At 36.9% G+C, this 20,248-nt stretch overlaps 1 protein-coding gene across 1 annotated transcript; it reads left to right on the top strand.

Annotated features, from left to right (window-relative positions):
* The first annotated feature begins 446 nt into the window (after window positions 1-446).
* Window positions 447-19,988, top strand: esyt3 (extended synaptotagmin-like protein 3). Its single transcript, XM_042495245.1, has 23 exons — window positions 447-985; window positions 4,341-4,382; window positions 4,887-5,021; window positions 6,181-6,257; window positions 6,390-6,459; window positions 6,549-6,638; window positions 6,722-6,777; window positions 6,909-7,029; window positions 8,004-8,180; window positions 9,018-9,100; window positions 9,373-9,421; window positions 10,452-10,541; window positions 10,684-10,746; window positions 10,843-10,902; window positions 14,192-14,263; window positions 14,498-14,584; window positions 14,820-14,969; window positions 16,114-16,439; window positions 16,549-16,647; window positions 17,416-17,547; window positions 18,163-18,268; window positions 18,494-18,543; window positions 18,738-19,988. The coding sequence occupies exons 1-23, from the start codon at window positions 641-643 to the stop codon at window positions 18,769-18,771; spliced, it is 2,514 nt and encodes an 837-aa protein (XP_042351179.1). The 5' UTR covers window positions 447-640; the 3' UTR covers window positions 18,772-19,988.
* Window positions 19,989-20,248: the final 260 nt, after the last annotated feature.

The following is a 20,248-nucleotide window of genomic DNA, read 5'->3' as shown; positions in this document are numbered from 1 at the left end:
TGTTTTGCAGTTCACGTGAAAATGCTGAAAATTGCTGAGAACCTATCTTGGTCAAAAGATTTAGCAGGATTTAAGGACAAATTTTAACTTAAATCTATCTTTTACCTTGATAAATAGTGTTTCAGACAGTGTGAATACAGGTATATTCAGGAAGACAGTACGTGGAAAATAAGGCGTTTTATGAACTTTAAAGCATATAAACACATTTAAGCAGGAACACAAAATAGAAGTAGGCTATAAACCTGAAAATTATTTGAAATTATATATATATATGGGACTTTAAAAAAAACTGCAAATAGCAACAACACCAAAAAGGCTCCAATATTACACAGCTGCTTTTTCGAATGTATTTTTGGGGTGGAATTCTTTTCTGTAGCTTGCATTCCCCACCCATGGGTGCAGGTGTGCCTAGGCTACCTGCGTTTTCAAAGTTTCAAACGCGGAAGTTTTAGGACTGTCACTGTTCACTTTAGCACTGCACCTCGGAGTTGTCATTTAGCTTAGCTCCCCTGGGTTGTTTTCCTTCAGAAAGCCATGTTAAAGTGAACCGAAATACGCAAAACATCAAACTTGTTCAGAAAGGGAGCGAAAACAAGTGTTCCGGACTTCAGGAAGCAGGTTCCAGCGGGAGTCCGACCCCATGGCATCCGCCGGACAGATGTATCCGAGGGAGGGCGCGGGGCTCGGGGAGAGCCTGTCGAGCAGCGGCAGCTCAGACAATCTGAACTCCTTCGCTGTCAACCGCGTCCTCATGGAGTTCCTCGCGTACTTCGGCAGAGCCATGGTCGTGCTGTACCCCGTGTACCTGACAGGATACCTGGGCCTCAGTGTCAGCTGGGTGCTGCTGTGCATGGTGATGGTCACCTGGTGGAAGAAGAACCGCCAGTGGAAAGACGCCCGGATCGGAACCGCCATTGATTTCGTGGACAATGAGACATATGTGGTCAATAAGGAGCTGGAGGGCGCCTTACAGATGGCATCATGGGTATGTATTGTGCTGTGATGGAGGATTTATTCAAATACTTTACCTGAATTAAAGTTAAGCTGCCACACTGTGAAAATACCATGTAGCAAGCTGACGTCCTGCATTAACAGGAAAATGTACTTAGCCCAATTATATTCAGGCACACTCACAAAAATGTTATGATGGATTTTTTTTACTCTAAATGCACTCATAAATAATAATGATTATTAGTATTTTTTTCTTTCAAAGTTCTTCAGTTCTTTCAACTTTCGACGGACGGTCTCAACACAGAAACCTAACAATTGCCTTGTAAATATGACAATAAATGGTTTGAACAGACCTTTTTTTCACCATTTTTTTTCCTTCATGAATGGTTTAATTTGTATCAATGAACAAAGTGATGCCTTAAATCGCATTGCAGATATATTTCATATATCATATGTGTCATAAGTACTTAAAATATCCTCATTATTTTTATATTTTTATATTTTTGAAGAATCTCCTGAAAACAATGTGTTGAAAGCCTCCATAGATGAATATAATTGTACATAATTAAGAAAGATGCATTACTAGCAGATTGCATCATTAGTAAATCGAGTCAGACAAGTATTTCCCTATTTAAAAAGAATTTCCATAGTAATTTTCCAGTGACATTCAGAGATCCCTTTCACTCAAATGGATGGGTTTTTATGTATTTAAATCCTGAGTAAAAGCGTCAAATATTGCATATGATTTTTTTTACATGTATGAGTAATTAATAATATTTCATAAATTGTGTGCTTCAGCAATGTGAATTATAGATGAAAATGCACCCTTTGCTTCCTCCTGGCCTCAGGACTGTGAATAAAAGGGGGCGTGGATCTAATACAGTCCACTTTAGATGATGTGGTACATTGTGATCGGCTAACAGAATTAATTAAGTTTGTGTATTTGGGTACATTTTTTGTTTCACAACTCAGAACATTACAACTGAATCAAACTAATTTTGGTATGAAAAAAACCCAAACACAATCCCATTCACTGACTATAAAGCAGCTCCAGACTTTACACTTGATGACCTTGTTTGAAAGTTTGAAACTGTCTTCTCTGGATCTGAGAAAGAGGAGCTCGTGTTTTTTCTCGGCCATGATAATAACGTATTGGAGTTGTTAATTTAGGTAGTGTTCTCCCTTAATGTAAAGGCAGGATTTTGCTGTTGTAGTTGGTTGAGGTGGAGATCATTTGATCATTTGAACTATTGCAACTACTGCAACTAATGACTATTTTCATGATAGACTTATCTGATAATTATTTGCTCCATTACATTTATAATTTTGTTTGTTAAAATAGTGAAAATAGTGAGAAATACCTTGACAGTGTTTATTTTGCACAACTATCAGTCTAATGTTAAAACTGTTAAAAAGTTATTAAGGTCATTAAAAGGAAAAGCAGCAAAATGTCACATTTATGAAGCTGGAACTGTGTAATGTTTGGATATGAAAAATGACTTTAACCATTGTCAAAATAGCCGCCAGTTAATCTTCAATTAATTAATTGATTAATAAACTGACTCAAATCAGTTGTACTTGTGAAAACTGTAAAAAAGTGTAATTTATAACAAAGCATATTTTACAAACTATTTTTTTGTAGAAATCACAATGATTAAGGGTAACTAGTAAATAAAATAGAAAGTGACATGAAAAGAAAATACTTGAGTAAAGTAGAAGTACTTCAGATTTGCACTGATTACAATACCTGAGTAAATGTACTTAGCCATATCCACCAGAGGTATTTTGCTAATATGCGATAAAGTAAAATGACAGATTTCTGCTGTTTGTCACTGAGAAGCTTTACTTTTTGCTGTAGGTGTCAACATTTAGTCAACTCGGCAGCATTCCAGTCACTGAAAAAAACTGTCCAAACTTATTGTCGGACCTGTTTTTGCTGTTTGTGGAGTCACTGATTTTGTCAGCTTTTTGCAGGTCAAGTAAGGTAACACTTAGTGTGCAGCGGTAGCAACATTGTGTTAAACATCATTAAACGAAACCCATACTGTAGGACATGTCACGCTCTCTGTTTCCCTGACAACACGACACTGTATTTGCATGACATGCCAGACTGGGGCTGAACCTCCCAGTGCTCAGAACTGGGTTACGCCAGCCAAACGTGCTGCTCTTTCACATGAGGTTTTGTTTCTCTGCATTTGGTTACACCACACCCACTCGCACAGTGACTCATGGGAACTGGGACAGGAGAGACAGTGAGAGGGGTTCTTCTAATGTCAGAGGAATGTCATATACACAGCAGATCAGGTTACGCTTCACTTCTTGCAGCTCACTCTCTGTTTTTGTGACGGAGAAATGATTATGACATACTTTCTATGGTTTAAACACTAAAACTCTTGTTTCATACATGTAGAATTCCATTAGAAAATATGTGGATTTTTGATTTTCTCCCAAAGTTAAACTGTTATATGAATAGATCTTATTTTACCCCTTCTGTAGGTCTTAAAAATGTACCTTGAGTTATGGGTAAGCCTTTACTTTGTAAGAATTGTTATGCAAATTGCAAGAAATCAATAGAACTTGTGAATTATTTTAAACAACCTAGGGTAAAATGTCTAGGGAAAAAAAGTATTTATAATGACCATAATTACATATTTAAAATTATGTTACACAATTATATATTTTTGAAGAACTTTTCCCAGGTCATTTTCTTTTTTTTCTCTTATTGGTGTTATGATTATGATTATTTTTTAAATTTATTTTACATATTTTCAGGTTATTTTCTCAAACTTTTCCCAAAATTTCTGCAAATATTCTGGTAATTTCTTCTTTTGTTGCTCATTAACTTATCTCCGTGTCTTTTAAAGAATTCAAACCAGTTTGCTCAGGTTTTTAAAGGGTTAAGCAGAGCTTACTGATGATACTTTGGGTAGATATTTAGACAGATGAGCTTTATTAGAGCATGATTCCAAACCTCTGTTACAGTCCACAGTTTCCATGCGGCAAAGAAACTTTGGTAAGCCTTAAATCACAAATACTGCTGTGACTTTATTTTTCCGTGTCCATTTTTTTGTAAAACTAAGGAATGCTGTAATTTTTAAAAAAAAAAATTAAATTTGAAGTTTTAACTTTTTAAATTTTCCAGAAAATGTGCAGAATTGTTTGAACTGAATTTGCCGGTCTTGCATTGATTTTTGATTATTTCTTTTTGACTGATTTCATGATGACAAATTTCACCACTAATCTATCTCAGAAATTGCATGATGGATAATTAATAATTACTGACACGATTTTATCTTCCATCACCACCATTGTGCATGCTGCCATGTTGTTTGCGTTAGATAAATACTGACAGACCCACGTCTGACTTCAAAATCTTTTTTTATTCGTAGGTCCACTTTTCTGATGTTGAGAAAGTTGACTGGGTTAACAAGGTACAGTATCAAGATAAAGTTTTCTTCTTTGGGTGTTATAGTTTTATGGGATGACGCTAAGCATCTCTTTTAGGGTTGAAGAGACCCCAACTTGCTAAACTGAGCTGGTGCTTTTGATTTTTGACTCCTCTTTAAAGGCTCAACAGCATACTTCCCATCCATAACTGTGTGTCTTTATGGTAGAGGTCAAAAGGGCTCAATTTAAAAGCAGGGCTGGACAGAGGCTGAACTCATCAGTGCTATGCTTTGACATATGGACTCTGAGATAAATGAACTGAAAGCAACACATAGAATGCACCAATTTTCAACTGTATCATTTCATTTTCCTACAAACTAAAACTTCTTCCATCGGTACGATTTTTAAAAAAGAAATGCTGCTGTTTTATGCATATTGCCTTCAAGTATTACCTGTATTTCAAAGTGCAAGTAAAATAACACGTGTTGTTTGATTAAGGTGTTGAATCAAGGCGTTTTCACACGCTCTGTTTTGCTTTGCATGTTCAGGTGTTGGAGCAGGCCTGGCCTTTCTTTGGGATGTACATGGAGAAACTCCTAAAGGAAAACATCCAGCCGTCTGTCAGGCTCTCCAGCCCCGCGCTCAAAATGTTCACTTTCACCAAGGTCCACTTTGGACACGTGGTGAGTTTGCATTTGTCCGCTTTTGACACTTGATGCATGATGAAAGCCATTTAAATGCATTGCTATGTTCAGTCAAACAGGGACCAAATCTTTTACTGACGACATGTTTTATAAAGCAAAGCACACCCCTGTGATTTTCTGTAGGCAGAAATGTCCTCACACATGAATGATAAACTGAGAGCGCAGTGTCTCATTAAATACTTCACCCCCCCAAAATGAGCATTTAAATATCAGTAACTCACCTCATGTAATCCTGAATTCATGATGAAAACTTTGCTTTTCTCCCAAAACTGGAGAAAATTCTTGACTAATAGAGTTCATAGGGGTCCACATTTAAAACATCACTTTACAAACTCTCACACAACTCGTGCAGTGTGATCCAAGTCTCATTTATCCAGTTGTATGCTTAGTACTTTTACAAACATACGGCCATTTCCAGCGTGACGTTTTGCTCTGACAGTGATCCCCGTCAGGCATTTTCAGATGATGAAGATCTCTGTTAGATTAAATAACTGGGAGCTTTTAATACACTGTGCAGATCTTCTGTTTGAATCTTGCCTTAGTTTGATTTTTTGATCCCGACCTTGATGTGAGTGCCCTCAACCTTGCTTGTTCAAAAACAGTAATTTTACGTCTCTGAACACTGGAGCTGCTAGTCTACTGCTGCCTCAATCGGTTATTGAGTTTCTGTAATTTTGTGACTTAAAGGATCAGTTTGGAAGCTATAGATCGAGGCAGTGGTAGACCAGCAGCTCATGTTCAGGGAGGTAAAATTACTGTTTTTGTCAATGAAGTCTGTCGTTGCAGTGAACATTTCACTTATCATTCAGATCTTCATTAAAAAATGTGCGTTTAGGAAAAACTGAGCACAACACTGGATAAATGAGACTTGGATTATGCCACGAGTTGTGTAACAGTTTGTAAATGGATGTTATGATATAGTTTTGCTGTTGTTGAACACGGGGCCCCTATGAAATCATGTCTTGAATTTTCTCCATTTTTGAATTTTTCATTCACTGTGGAGACATGCAAGAAAAAAGTATCCTTTACAAATTTAACATAACACAGAGCACAGCACTGTATTTCCTCATTTTGGGGTTGAAGTAGTCCTTTAAAGATAGCTTATGACTTTCCTTTAATATGTTTTCTTTATTTCCAGCCTCCCAGGATCACTGGCATGAAAGCTTACACACATGAAGTGGATCACAGGGAGGTCATTCTGGACATGAATATAAGGTCGGTCTGACACATTTCTCACATCAGAACTGCTTCTGTTTGGTCATTTCGTAGCTAAACATGCTAGGCTCTAAACAAGAGCCATGTGGGTGTGCGTGTTGCGTTCCCTCACCAGCACTGTTCACCTTGCAGTTATGAAGGCGATGTGGACATCGACGCTGAGGTGCAGGCGCCTATCACAGCTGGTGTCAAAGGACTTAAAGTGAGCATCTCATGTTTCTGTATTTTCTGCATTATATTTATTATCGTATGTGTTTACCAGTCTTGTAAAAACTGTTCTGAATCCTCCAGCTCGGCGGGATGATGAGGGTGATTTTGGAGCCTCTCATTGGTCAAGCGCCACTGGTGGGAGGAGTCACCTTTTTTTTCATTCGCCGCCCTGTGAGTGATATTTTTATGGCCTCATTTTCTTTAACAAAACTTTGTTATGAGACAAATTTAAAACTCTAAATAATCCTTTCCAGACCCTTGAGATAAACTGGACTGGAATGACCAACCTTTTGGACAGCCCTGCCTTCAGGTCAGACTCCTCAGAAAACTCCCCGACTGCTATAATGCCCAATCCTCTCTTGTTGGAGTCTCGATGGCCGCCCCAACATTTAGCTGTATAGTGTTTTATAAAGCTCTCTCATCTCGTCTGTCACCTTCCAGCTCGCTGTCTGAGGGGACCATCATGGACATCATTGCCTCACTCATGGTGTTGCCTAATCGCATGTGTGTGCCCCTCATAGACCAGGTCAAAGTGGACCAGATGAGGTTCCCGCTACCTCGAGTATGTAAGATACACATTCCATTTTACACAATAAAATACTAAATTTAGTCTAAAAGCCCCCTAGCAAAATAGAAACTTTTAAAAATGTTGGTGTTGTTTTGACACTTGTAGGTTTCTCTTTTTACATTATGTTTTGGGTTGTCTGTCCATCCGTCCCATTTTTGTGAATGAGATATCTCAAGAACGCCTCAAGAGGATTTCTCCAAATTTGGCACAAATGTCCACTTGGACTCAAGGATTAACTGATTAGATTTTGGAAGTTGAAAGTCAAGCTTACTGTGACCTCACGTCTGCCTCATTCTGATGAACATGTCCAAAACACTGAAGGACTTTTTTAACCCTTTGGAACCTGAGCAAATTGGCGTAATCTCTTTCAGAAACATGAGGAAAGGCGACAAGTAACCCAAAAAAATTAGCAAGAAATGAGTAAAAAGTTAGAGGAAAATTACCTAAAAATAAGAAAAAAAATATTTAGAAAAACAAACAAACAATGAAAAAAAAGCAAACAAAGAAAAAGACGACAAAAAGCGTATTAAGAAATGGCCCAAAAAAATTGTAAAAAGTGAAAACATGAAAAAACATTTAAAAAAAAAAACAAAACAGAAAATGACCTAAGGAAAAAAAAGACACTATGTTCTTTTTTTTTCCCTTTAACAAAATTTAAAAATATAATATCTAAAAAACCCCACCCTCCACCAATTTTCATGTCATTTCCTTGTCATATTTTACATATTTTTTTTGCAGTGTGTGGGACATTTCTTGCCAAGTTTCAAATCATGCATTTTTGGAAAAAAAAGAAAAATAAAGTTAAACTAATTTTCTCATTTTTTTGAGGTTTAAATGTTTGCAAAAGGTATCTAATAGTGTAAAATGACAAAGTGATAGTTCTAGTTTTATACAGGTGAAGACTACATCTCTTTTTCTGTCATGTGGGACAGTATTTTTGCTTGAATCTCTCCTTGTCTGTTCCTTAGGGTGTGGTGAGGGTCCACTTGCTGGAAGCCAGAGACCTGATGGCGAAGGACACGTACATGATGGGTATTGTGAAAGGAAAATCTGACCCCTATGCAACACTCAGAGTGGGCAACCGACATTTTAAAAGCAAGACCATCAAAGAGAATTTGCATCCCAGATGGAATGAAGTGTATGAGGTAAAAAAAATCAGGGACATGCATAACTTCTTCATATAACCCCTAGATAAGCTGAGAAATACATGAACATGATTGATCTTTACTGTTTTCCTGATAAAATCCCATCACATATTGTCTTGTTTGTGAAAAACAAAGCTTAAGACACAAACTTTGTCACAAGTTGCATTAAAAAGTTACTAAAATCACTGTTTGCAACTAGGGGTCAACCAATATTGTTTTTTCAGGGCCAATATCAATTATTAGTACTTAATGAGACCCGATATTTGGAACTGATATGCATTTAATATACAATGAAAATAGAATTTTGGAATATAACAAACTCCAGCACAAAACTTAGTTTCAATGCCCTTAGCTAATGTTTAATCAAAACTGAAACTTTCAACATCACATACAGCAAGTTTCCTGCAACTTTTTATAGAGTTCAATGAAAATGAAAAAATGAATGAATAAAAATAGCTCTCTGAGATTCCTCCCATGCTAACACTTTCTTTGCATGTTTTGCAACTGCCCTCCCTGGTATTGGTTAAGTGTAATACACATACTTTTTCATTAATTAATTTTATCGGCTTTCATTAAAACAAATTGGATAATTGGCAAAATGCAAAATATCAGTCGTGATTTAAGGATATGTGAAAATCTTTATTTCAGTGTTACTTACTCTTTTGGGTGTAATGCTCACTCTCAAGGTTCCCTTCTATGTGTGTAATCTGCAGAAGGTTTTCTTTAGATATTGTAGAAATGTAATTACATATGATAAACTTGGGCATGGATGTAAACATCGACTTTCTCGTCTTAAATACATTTTATAGTATCCATCTTTCCTTCATCTGTGTGCAGTTTGTCGTCCATGAAGCCCCGGGGCAAGAGCTGGAGGTGGAAGTATTTGACGAGGACACAGACAAAGATGACCAACTTGGATCGTAAGAAACTATCCAACATGTGGGGCTGACGCTGTTTGAGTATTACATTCATTTTACTACATACGTAGTTTGTCAAATATGTAAGGTATTCTATAACTAAACATGGTTACTGTATTGAAAATATACAGTACAGTGGTTTTAACAAATATGTTTTTAGAGAGTGATAGGGAGAAATATGAGTAGCCTATATGTGGTATCGGTGCTGAAAATATTTTTATCATAAATGTTAAGCCACTCACCATCATTTTTTAATTTTTTTATTATCACCCTAGGTTTAACCTTGATTTTGGAGAAGTGAAGAAGGAAGTAGAAATGGATAAGGTGAGTGTATATTTTACATTGTGGATACACTTAACAAAGCCATTTGTATGAAAGCCAAAAACAGCTCTGCTTGCAATAATTTTTTATTTTGAGATTACAAATGTACTATTTAATTATCTCAAGATAATGACGTAATTAAGCCATGATCAATATAAAGCAAAACATCATTTTCCTCTTATTACCTATGTTTATTACAGATCAGGGTTACCATGCCAGTGTGTATAGATGGCTCTTGACAAATGTAGCAACTGATATATGCTGGAAATAAAAAAATCTGCCTGCCTGTTATTAATCGGTGCATCAGACTGTACCTCAGAGTCTAACAGAGGCAGAAAGAGCAGAGAGTTTTCCTATCACAAATAACTTTCCTATCAGCTCAATATTTAAGAAGCCCAGACACGTATTTTTTATCTATTCATAATCATCTTCATCCTTGAGAAATCAAGTTATTTTCTTGTGATAAATTGTCGTTATCATGAGAAATCCGCCTTTTGTCCTGTGGAGAGTCGAGGTAAATTATGTGTTATCACAAGAGACTGAGCATTGTTATCTTTATATTGAAATAATGCACTTGTGATATTAATATTAATATTACATTTTATTCCTAGAATGCTTTTCACAGTTCTCAGGCACTTTACATAAGTCATTAAAGATCATAAAGTGGAGTACACGCAAATACACACAACATAAAAATACACACATTATTCACACACTAAAAGCAGTTTTGATAATGAAATAACAGTATAAAAATAATTGCAATTTTGTGCCTAAACTACCGTATTTTCTCAGAAATAAGAAAAAAACTTGCACTCACAAACTGATTGTCAGCAATAAAGGACATTACAGTCTACTGTTTCCCACTGTTTTAATTCTTTGTGAAATATCTTGTGAATGTGCAGCAGCAGGAGTTATAAGAATGGGGGTAAAAAAGTTTAAATAATGTATTTAAACTATTTTCCTAACTTCTCTGTTTAAATACAGTCTTTGTATGGATGTGTGGTTGATGAATGACTCTTTCTTGCTGTTGCAGTGGTTTCCCCTGGAAGCGGTCCAGAGTGGAGAAGTTCATCTCAAGCTCCAGTGGTTTTCACTTCAGACCGACCCCAGCCTGCTGAGAGAGGTAGCCTCAGTGTTACTTAACATTTATATTCAGTGTTATCATATATCATAACTGTTGGTCGCCCCTCTGTGTAACTTGAGTTTTTGGCTCGGCAGTTAGTTTTGTAAGTCATCTACTGCTCTTTTCCATCGCTCTCTTTCAGTCTTCGGACGGCCTTGCTTGTGCTATGCTCTCTGTGTATCTGGACAACGCCTCAAACCTGCCAGTAAGTGGCCCCTAATGGGGACTGTTGTTGTTAAGAGCAGATGATGAAACATGCATGGACAAATGTGCTGATGTGCAAACTTGTGTCTGTCTCCAGAAAGACCGCAAGGAGATCGGTGAGCACCACAAACATGGGAAGCACTCGAAGGAAGCTCGGGTAAGATGCCCTCACTCTTCAGTAGTTGCTAAAAGAAGGAGCTAGATTGGCCTTAGCAACCCTAGACCAACTTTGTTGTAGTTTGAATGGTTTATTTTAGTCATATAGTCTGTGTGCTGTATGTTAGTTGTTCTTCCTAATGAGGGACTGCACTGTATTAATCAGAGTAGTGGGGTGGCTGTGATGCAATTTTGTTTTTTTATGTCATGACCCGGAGCTACAAATATTTTTCCTTGAGCCTCCCAGAATGATTGAGAGAAAAAGCGTGACCCTCCCTCCACCATAGATAACCATATTTCACAGTGTTTGGATATGATAAATGGTATGATTTTGGAGATTTTTTAAAGAAAATGTGCTTTTCAAACCCACTTGTGTGTTTTGTGGTTCTCATAAGATAAGATAAGATAATCCTTTATTAGTCCCACAGTGGGGAAATTCACAGTGTTACAGCAGCTACAGTATAAGGTACAGATAAGCAGCAAAATAGCAATACAATAGTAAAAAAAAAAATTACAAATATAAAAATATTAAAATATTAGATAAAAAAAAACACAGTGCCAAGTATGATAAAAAAAACAAGGTTAAAAAACAGTAACATAAAATTACAAGGTGCAAACTCAAACCGTCTAGAAAGAATATATATATATATATATATATATATATATATATATATATATATAAGCCCATGTTTATATTTTTATTCTGGAACACCAGCTTAATTTATTCTCGAGCACCAGCTTAATCATTGGCAAATAGACCCATGGCGTAGCTAAAATTTTGTTATATTGTACTTGATTTGACATATGAGAGTGATTAATCCATGACTGTGTGGTATGCAGAGGCCCAACCCCTTTTCCAACATAACCAGTTTGTACAAACGTTTAATCACTGGACGTTCCCTATAAGGTGTGAACGAGAGACACAAGTATTTTCATACATCTCAAACACACACACACCATCTTCATTTAAGTCAGTTTTTTGTAATCACACAGCTTTTGTATAGACTGCATAGGAATGCTTTAGGCCTAATGTGTAAGGGGTTGTCAGACAGCTCATGGAAACCTGACATGAAAATTTTAAGTTTCTTGACTGCCTCTTAAAAGCCCATGTTTATTCTTTTAGTGTTAAACCAGGCAGTAATGTAGCTTCTCCTCACTGCATTACTGTTTGACAGTCATTTCATGTGTCGATGTCAGACAAAAGCCTCATTCAGATCAGATGTTTTCTGATAGCACTGCGGGTGTATTTGTCCCTGTGCGTAGCTGGTATTTCCCGTTTGCTTGGTGCATGCCTGTCATTTTTTGTGGGTGTGTTACAACCAGCTGGTGTCTGTTGATACATCTCTGCCTTCACTCAGAGGGTTGTTCAGGGTGAGAGATTCCCAGATGAAACGTTTACTGGATCTACTGTAAATATATGCTGATAGATTTTAGGATAGTGAGATTTCTGAGTGGGACGAATCAATAAATGATTGCTTTGCAGTTTCTGTGCCAAACATTTGACCCACTCAAAATGAAGGCAACTGAAATCAAATTACAGGAATTTTTTGAGGACACTTTTAACATAGAGCTGCCAAACAAATCCATCACACTTACAATACAGGATCTCCTGCTATTGCTGCACCTAACTCAGACTGTCAGCAGCAGCTATTGCCTCTGAATGCCCTCTGCTGGTCAGTGTGTGAAAACACAGGGATGTGTGAGCACTACATTCAAAGTCAAAGTCATCTTTATTGTCAGTTCTGACATGTTTGTTAGACATACAGGAATTGAAATTGTATTTCTCTCCATGCCCACGATGCAAATAGTAAAAGGACAAAAGACAATAGAAAAACAGGCAAAAAAAAACAAAACTAAAACTATATATGTGCAGAAATTAAATAAGCGGGCAATAGAAAGAAAGAAAATACAGACATATATACATGTCATTTTAAGGTGTCATTATTTTGAGCTCCATTGTGGTTATAGCAAACGTAATTGAGGAGTACTACAAAAATACTTTTTTAAACTTGGTTGGTTCATTTGCAGAACATAGGGACTGTTGGTTATTTATGAGACGGGAGAGGATGGTACAAAAGAAGCACTTCACTTTCGTAGTGATGGGACATTCAACTTCAAATGGTTGTAATTTGTATTTAATTTAAATACCCTCTGAACCCCAAATCCATGGGTTTGGAATGCATGTTTTCTCAAGAAATCTCCTAAATCACTCCTTTTTGTCATAGCCAGAAATGTTAAAATCTGGTTATTTATGGTGGAGCAAGGCCATGATTATATTGAGGGGGCCACAATGTATTGATAAAAGAATTTAAAACCTGCTTCACCATAACAGGTAACTATGTTGTCTGGAAAAAAATCACCAAATGTAATCATAATCATACACTGTAAAAAGATACTAATTATTTTAACTTTAAAAAGTTATCAGTTTTTGTATTTTTTTTAGCACAGAGACTGCTTATTTAAGAATTTATGTGGACATGTGCCTTCAGTTTCACTATAAAATACATAAAAGAGTCCTAAAAACATTAAAACATAAAATAAAAACAAGAAATTCCATGTAAAAAGTATAGAAATGATACACACAATGTGATACACATTTGAGCAGATGGAATTTACAATAAATAAATACTCATTTAGAGTTATAATGCCGTGCAAAAACCTCTCAGGAGCACCACCCACTAACCCAGGTATGAATCCCCGTATCATTTATCACCTCGACAGCACACGAGACAAAGATTTCTCGTACATATTTCTATTCGCTGCTTTATGCATAAGGCCCAGAATTTGGTGCTATGCCTGTGATCATTGTCACTTTGCTGAGCAGTACAGTTGCTATAAAAAATGTGGTGGAATTTGCCTGCAAACAATCAGCTCTTGGGAAGAAACCCAGAAAGCATTTGATGGGTTTGATGAAAAATATAATGCACAGAGTAAGTCTTACAGAACTGGTTCTCTGATCCTTACACGTGGTCACTTATCCCAAAATGTCACATGGTGCACGCTTAACACATCTTTCATGTGACATAGTTTCAGCATCATCATATAAATGTGTAACATATTTAACATGACCCACAGAGGTCAGAGTCCAAGCTCTCATCAGCGAACCCCAGCACACGTGTGTAAATCCTGCCTGACTGACTAGCAGCAATAGAAAAATGGCAATAAATGATCAATGTTTCATGCTAATTTACTGTCACAATGTATTAATATATTCCTCATTGTTCCTGAGGTTTCCTGAGTCAGTGTTGTATGAAAACATTTCCTGCCTCACTGGTTTACTTTGTTTCCAGCTCACAAAGAGAACTGCCGCTCCAAACTCCTATGTGGAGTTTTCCATTGATGAAGACATCCAGAAAAGCAAGGTACGGCTCACACTTTATCACTGCGCTACACCAGTTTCCCTTCAAGTCGTTGAATTAATACAGTATCTCTTAACTAATGTTTTCATGTATGTTAGCACTGTACAAGACGGCAGACTGGCAACTGTCAGACGTTTCAAATCAACACTTCTGCCTTGCGAAATTGTCACTAAACGTCTTTGCAATGAAACCCTTTCAGCTGTAATTATTTCTTGTCCCCGTCTTCTGTTTCCACAGGTTGTGTTCTCAAATAAAGACCCGAAATGGGAGGAGGGCTTCACCTTCTTTGTGCACAGTGTTAGAACACAGCAGCTCGTGGTTCAGGTTTGTCATTTTATGTTGCACACAAAATTCATATTTTTCTGTTTTGATTTCATATTAGAGAATGTGGTGTAGCGGAACTGTGATCAGACCTCTGAGATGGTCTACTTTATGCATTCATCCCTGACAAAAGACGATTACCTTAACTTGACTTAAAAAAGAGTAAATGTTAGAAAACTGGACTTCTTCTAAAACCTTTTCCATTCACTGCTTTAATAGTTTTATTTGTGCTCTCCAGGTCAAAGAGCATGAGAAAAAGAATCAGCTCGGAGTTCTCAACTTGCCTCTGAGTCGCCTCCTCCAAGCCTCTGATATGACTTTCGACCAGCGCGTCCCGCTCGAGCGCTCCGGAGCAAACAGCCAGATCAAGCTGAAAGCAACTCTCAGGGTGGGTACACAATATGGATGCACGATAACATCGGTACATCATCGCGATCGGCCGATGTTGGCCTTTGAAATAAACTATAGGAACGGGCCAGCATGCTTTTTCTTATTTTGCACAATGAATGAACATAACTCACATTGAAAAGTGTAAATATATTTTATTTTCATCTGCTGGTGGGCCTTCATGATAACAGTATGCATACTATGATGTTAATTCCACTGCAGAAGAGACAATATTGATATCACTGAAAGATATCAATATCGATCAATAAAGAAATCAATATCGGTATCGGATATCATTAAAAAATATATATATTGTTCATGTGTACTGAGTAAATTTACTCAAGTACTGTACTTCAGTATAAAGTCAAGGTACTTATACTTTACCTGAGTATTTTATTTTCATGCTGCTCTATACTTCAACGTCTCTACATTTCAAGGGGAAATATTGTACTTTTTAACTTCACTACATTTATCTGAACACTTTGGTTAATTAACAAATTAAGATTTTTGCATAAAAAGAGTTCATAAAATATGATGTTTGTTATAGATGGAATTAAAGTAATGAAACAGTTTATACAAATACAGATGCAACAATTACTTGATTTATCTATCAGTTGTTTCACAGTAAATTAATTGCCAACTATTTTGATAAACATTTCAGGCTTTCTCTGTTTAATATTATTATTTTTTTATTTTAAGTTTTTTGGGGTATTATTTTAAGTGGTAGTATGTGAGTTTTTGTCTATTAATTAATTAATTCTGAAGTCTTAGGTATTCATATTTAATAATATGGGGTTTGGGATGTTTTTCTATTATTTTAATAATAATTTTGATTTTTTATTTTGGATGTGTTGTTTTTTATTTGTTTTTTTTCTGCATTGGGTACTTTTGCTTTTTATACTTCCTGATTATACTTAGTTACTTTTAAATAAGCACCATTTTAATTCAGGCCTTTACTTGTAACATTATTGAGTATTTTCACGGTGTTAGTACTGTTTCTTAAATAAAGGACCTGAATGCTGCTATGTACTTTTTTTTAACTCAGATGTTCTAACTAGATCATGAAATCCTGCATGTGAGCTCTGTTACATTGATGTTTTTACATTGTGTCACTGACATTAGTCATGTCCTCAATCCCACAATAGGTTCTTGCTATTGAAAAGCCACCACCCAAGATTGTCCTGAATCCTCCAGAAGACAAACAACTAAGGGCACGGACTAACCAAGAAGCTAACGCCTCTTTGGCTACTCCGAACGCTGCATCGTCTGCTGCACTATCCCCCAACACCGTCCCCGCTGCCCAATCCGTATCTCCGACCCGACTGGCCGAAAACCAGAATGGCCCAGATGAAACCTGGCGGTCACCCTCTTCTACGCCGAACATGCGTCGGTATGACTCCCACAGCCTGCTGTCAGAGAACTCCATGGCTTCGTCACGTTTTGACGTTTCAGAAGGTGCCTCATATCCAGAGTGAGTCTATGGTTTTGTCTTTTTCAGACCTTTAGTGCACTGACCTTTGACCTTTTTAAGAGTTTGGTAATGAAAGTGACATTTACAAATGTTGTTTTTATTATTATAGGGCCATCAGGAAACATCAGGGTTCATTTGGAGAGATCCAGCTGACGTTGCGCTATGCCATCCTGAGGAACAAACTCATTGTCCTGGTTAACTCCTGCAGGTACAGAGGAAACATCCAGCCTCACTAGTTACCTAGCAGCACCAATATTGAACAGGAATATACCACCCGCTCATCTCAGTTTTGCATACATTTTAGATCTCAGGAAACAAAAATCAACATTTTATACATTATTCATTGCACCACACTCCCAGAATGCAGAGCATACTCTGGGTACAAACGGAGCAGCAGAATGCCAGGTGCAGTCAAGGTGAAACTTAATCGTTAATTGCGCTGGGTCTAAAAGTTTGTATTCACTGGCCTCTGCAGCAGCTGCTCCTCTTCTCCATCAATCTGATGATTTACTGATCAAGTATTCACCACCTGAATCAAACTTCACAAGACGCTGCTGTGGCAAAAAAAAGATCTCACTTTGAGTTCTCTCTGTGCTGCATTGACGGACAGAAGAGACGTGAAATTATTGCTGTCATTATTTTGTGGCATTGCTCGGGTCAAAATAACATGGTATGGGATCAGTGCAGAGTGGTACTCACAAATACTCAGAGTAGCATTTTAGGCAGTATATAATAAATTTGTAATGCTGGTACTGGTATCAGAACAGCTCTGAAGAAAAAAACTAACTAATATAATTTCTTTTTTCAGTCCTCAGATCATCAAAATAGGTTTAGTGTTGAGTACCCATATAGTCAGTATTTCCTTTGTTTAAATCACTGAAACCAACATTAGAAAAGAAAAAATAGCTGATTTTCCTTATTATTTCATATAGCTCACCACCTACAGTAACCCGCTATGTGCACCTGTTTCCTGCAGGAACTTATTCCGCTTTAGTGAGAGTGGCACCGACTCTTATGTCCGCCTGTATTTTCTCCCTGACCAATCCTGGATTCACCGCAAGAGGACACAAGTCAAGAAGAGGACAGTCAATCCTGTCTTCAATCACAAGTAAGCTTCCTGGATACAAACTACATCACACATCTGTATGAAAAAAACATTTCTTCTTATTAACATTAAGTAATTCCTTAAAGATGCTGTAAGTAACATTCAGAGCATGTCTATGATTCAGAGTTTAAGCCGGGATTGCCTGCGTTTGGTTCTGAACATGGAGGTGGCTGAGCCAGGAGTTAGTAGCTAATGGTGCTAACAGTGCTAACAATTGCAACAGTGCAGACAGAGCTGACATGGTTAACTGGGGGGATAAGAACATAAACGTTACACTTGCACGATAATGCTGCTTCGCCAGTGCGGGCAAGGACACTGTTATCAGTGCCACCACACTGGCACAGTGCACATTGGTGGTTAGCTAGCCAGTAGTAAACACACACAGGGACTCAGATACACCAGCATGCATGCGTGGCTGGACCGCCTACTACAAACAAAGAACAGAAAAATCCGATTTTAACATAAACAGTGAGTGTTACTTCATTCTCCACGCTGGACACCATTACTTCACTATATTATGACATAGCAATAGTTATTTGCTGCTATATTAATGCTCTGAATGTCACATACAGCTAAATGTTCAGTGACTGAAACTTGTTTCTTTCTCTTTCATCACAGGTTTGAATTTGACGTGTCACTTGAAGAAGCACAAACCAGGAAGCTGGATGTGTCAGTAAAAAATGGCAAGATGTTCCACTCACGGGAGAGAAAGGACATTGGCATGGTGGGTAATCCTGTCTGTGACAGACTGTGACTTTTCATTCCTGACACAAGTTTGAAATGCTTTATGTTGTTTTGCTGGTGAGACAAAAGTACAAAGTCATTATTGTTCAATGTTGTAAAGGTTTATTTTATACATATAGTATATTGCAAAACCAATGTCTTGGTTGCTATGGATGTCACGCTTTTGCAGTCTGACAGAGTATTCTGGTTGTGCTCCTCTCCACAGGTTTTGATAGATCTATCACAGTTGGATTTAACCAAAGGCATCACAGAATGGTATGAGGGCCAGTTTATTTTCTTTTTCCATGATTTGGAGAAAACAGTAGCTTAAGTATTCTGAGCTGAAGTGAAATACTTCCTATTGTCATAAATGTTTCTGTCAGTAATAATATATAGAAATGTTTGTGGGAAAACAAATAGCTGGTTTACTTCAAACATAATTCGATGAATATTTTCTCTCTTCTCTTCAGGTTTGAGCTCACACTGCCTGGGCTGAAGAAATAAAGCTAAAGGGTAGAGCTGTAAAAACTTGTGTTTTCAGAGCAGCTCAACAGCCAAGGCCAAATACAAGCCAGATAAATGCTGGACGAGTTGCACACTTCTTTGTCTTCTTTATCATTGTGGACCAGAGTTGGGTTTTCCAAACGCAGCACTTCATATATATATATATCTATATATATTCCACACTCCAGTCCCCTCACCCAACCGCCTACTCTGATGAATTAAATATAGTTTCTTGACAAGCAGAAACCAAATGATCCCGAATAATAATGCTATTGCTAAGCATTTATATTCCAAAAGACATCTTTGTAACATGAAACAAGGTAATTTCTTTAATTTGGATACATTTGGTTTTTCAGTTGATATGGAAGCCAATCATCCTTTTGTATTTTTTTTTTGTAAATATTTATATTGATAGTTTTTATTTAATATTTTACAGGTTGGAAATAAATGAAAACGCAAGTTTGTTTGTTGCAGCAGTCAAGGGGAGTCATTACATATTAAAGAACAGTTACAGACTTTTATATATATTCGCACCTGGAAGAACCCAAAATACAAAAAGGTTTTGTGTGGACAGCTAAACCATTTAACTGAAGCAGCTGATTCATTGGGGGAAAACAGCATCCAAGTAAGGCACATGAGAAATAAAGTTCTTTGCTCAAGGAAACCTTGACTTTAGTTACTGAAGCAGTGGGTACATCTTTTGACCACTCTTAGATTTACCATTATTTAAGATATCTTCAGTCTCAATATTTTAAATACTCTCACACATCGTAACTGCGTGGATTACATCTGTCTCCAGGATTTCTTTTTTATACAACTTGATGAACATGCCTTTACGTACCCTTAGGTCCCCATGTGGTTCTCGTGCAGAGTGAAATAGCATTTTTATAGAGCTAAAAATTCAGCAAGACGTGGAAAAATTATTTTTACACCATAACCACATTACATTTTGTCGACTTACATTCTAGTCTTCCATAGATTTTATGGTAGCCATGCTAAAAAAATGTTGTTGACTTGTTACTATATAAAGTTGAGCCAAGAATTTGGACTTTACTAATATTGCTGTTTATCTGTTGTCTGTTTAAATTATTTAGTAGCTGGAAAATTTATGAAGCGTTTTTGTTTTTCTCTGTTTTGAATTGAGGCTGTAAATGACTGTAACATTTGTTGTCAGCTTACATTTTAATGGCAAATAAAAATGTTCTCCAACAATTTAACAAATTCCCTCCACTTATTTTATTTTGTTATTTTTTTTCCTTCTGAAGTTGAGCAGCAAGTTTAGGGACTGTTCATTACTTATGATAGGGTAGGGGGTGTTGCAAAATGGGGGAGGCAATTCAATTATATATATTTTTAAGTACTGGGACGGAGTCATGTTAATGATTTGGCTTAGGGGAGGGACATTCAACTTTAAATGGTTGTATTTTGTATTTATTTAAAATAACACCCAAACCTGTAAGTGGGTTAAAAAGGTAGG

This window comes from Plectropomus leopardus, chromosome 10 (genome assembly GCF_008729295.1).
Source record: "Plectropomus leopardus isolate mb chromosome 10, YSFRI_Pleo_2.0, whole genome shotgun sequence".
Classification (NCBI taxonomy): Eukaryota; Metazoa; Chordata; class Actinopteri; order Perciformes; family Serranidae; genus Plectropomus; species Plectropomus leopardus.
The sequence above is the reverse complement of the archived record's forward strand: the minus strand, read 5'-3'. Positions and strand labels throughout refer to the sequence as shown.

What these genes read in the sequence shown, in the direction of transcription:
- esyt3 (XM_042495245.1), top strand. Translation starts at nt 641, where the DNA reads ATGGCATCCGCCGGACAGATGTATCCGAGGGAGGGCGCGGGGCTCGGG. An exon ending in TTGGACAGCCCTGCCTTCAG is followed by an intron (nt 6,778 to 6,908) that starts GTCAGACTCCTC and finishes GTCACCTTCCAG; the next exon opens with CTCGCTGTCTGAGGGGACCA. An exon ending in GATGGAATGAAGTGTATGAG is followed by an intron (nt 8,181 to 9,017) that starts GTAAAAAAAATC and finishes ATCTGTGTGCAG; the next exon opens with TTTGTCGTCCATGAAGCCCC.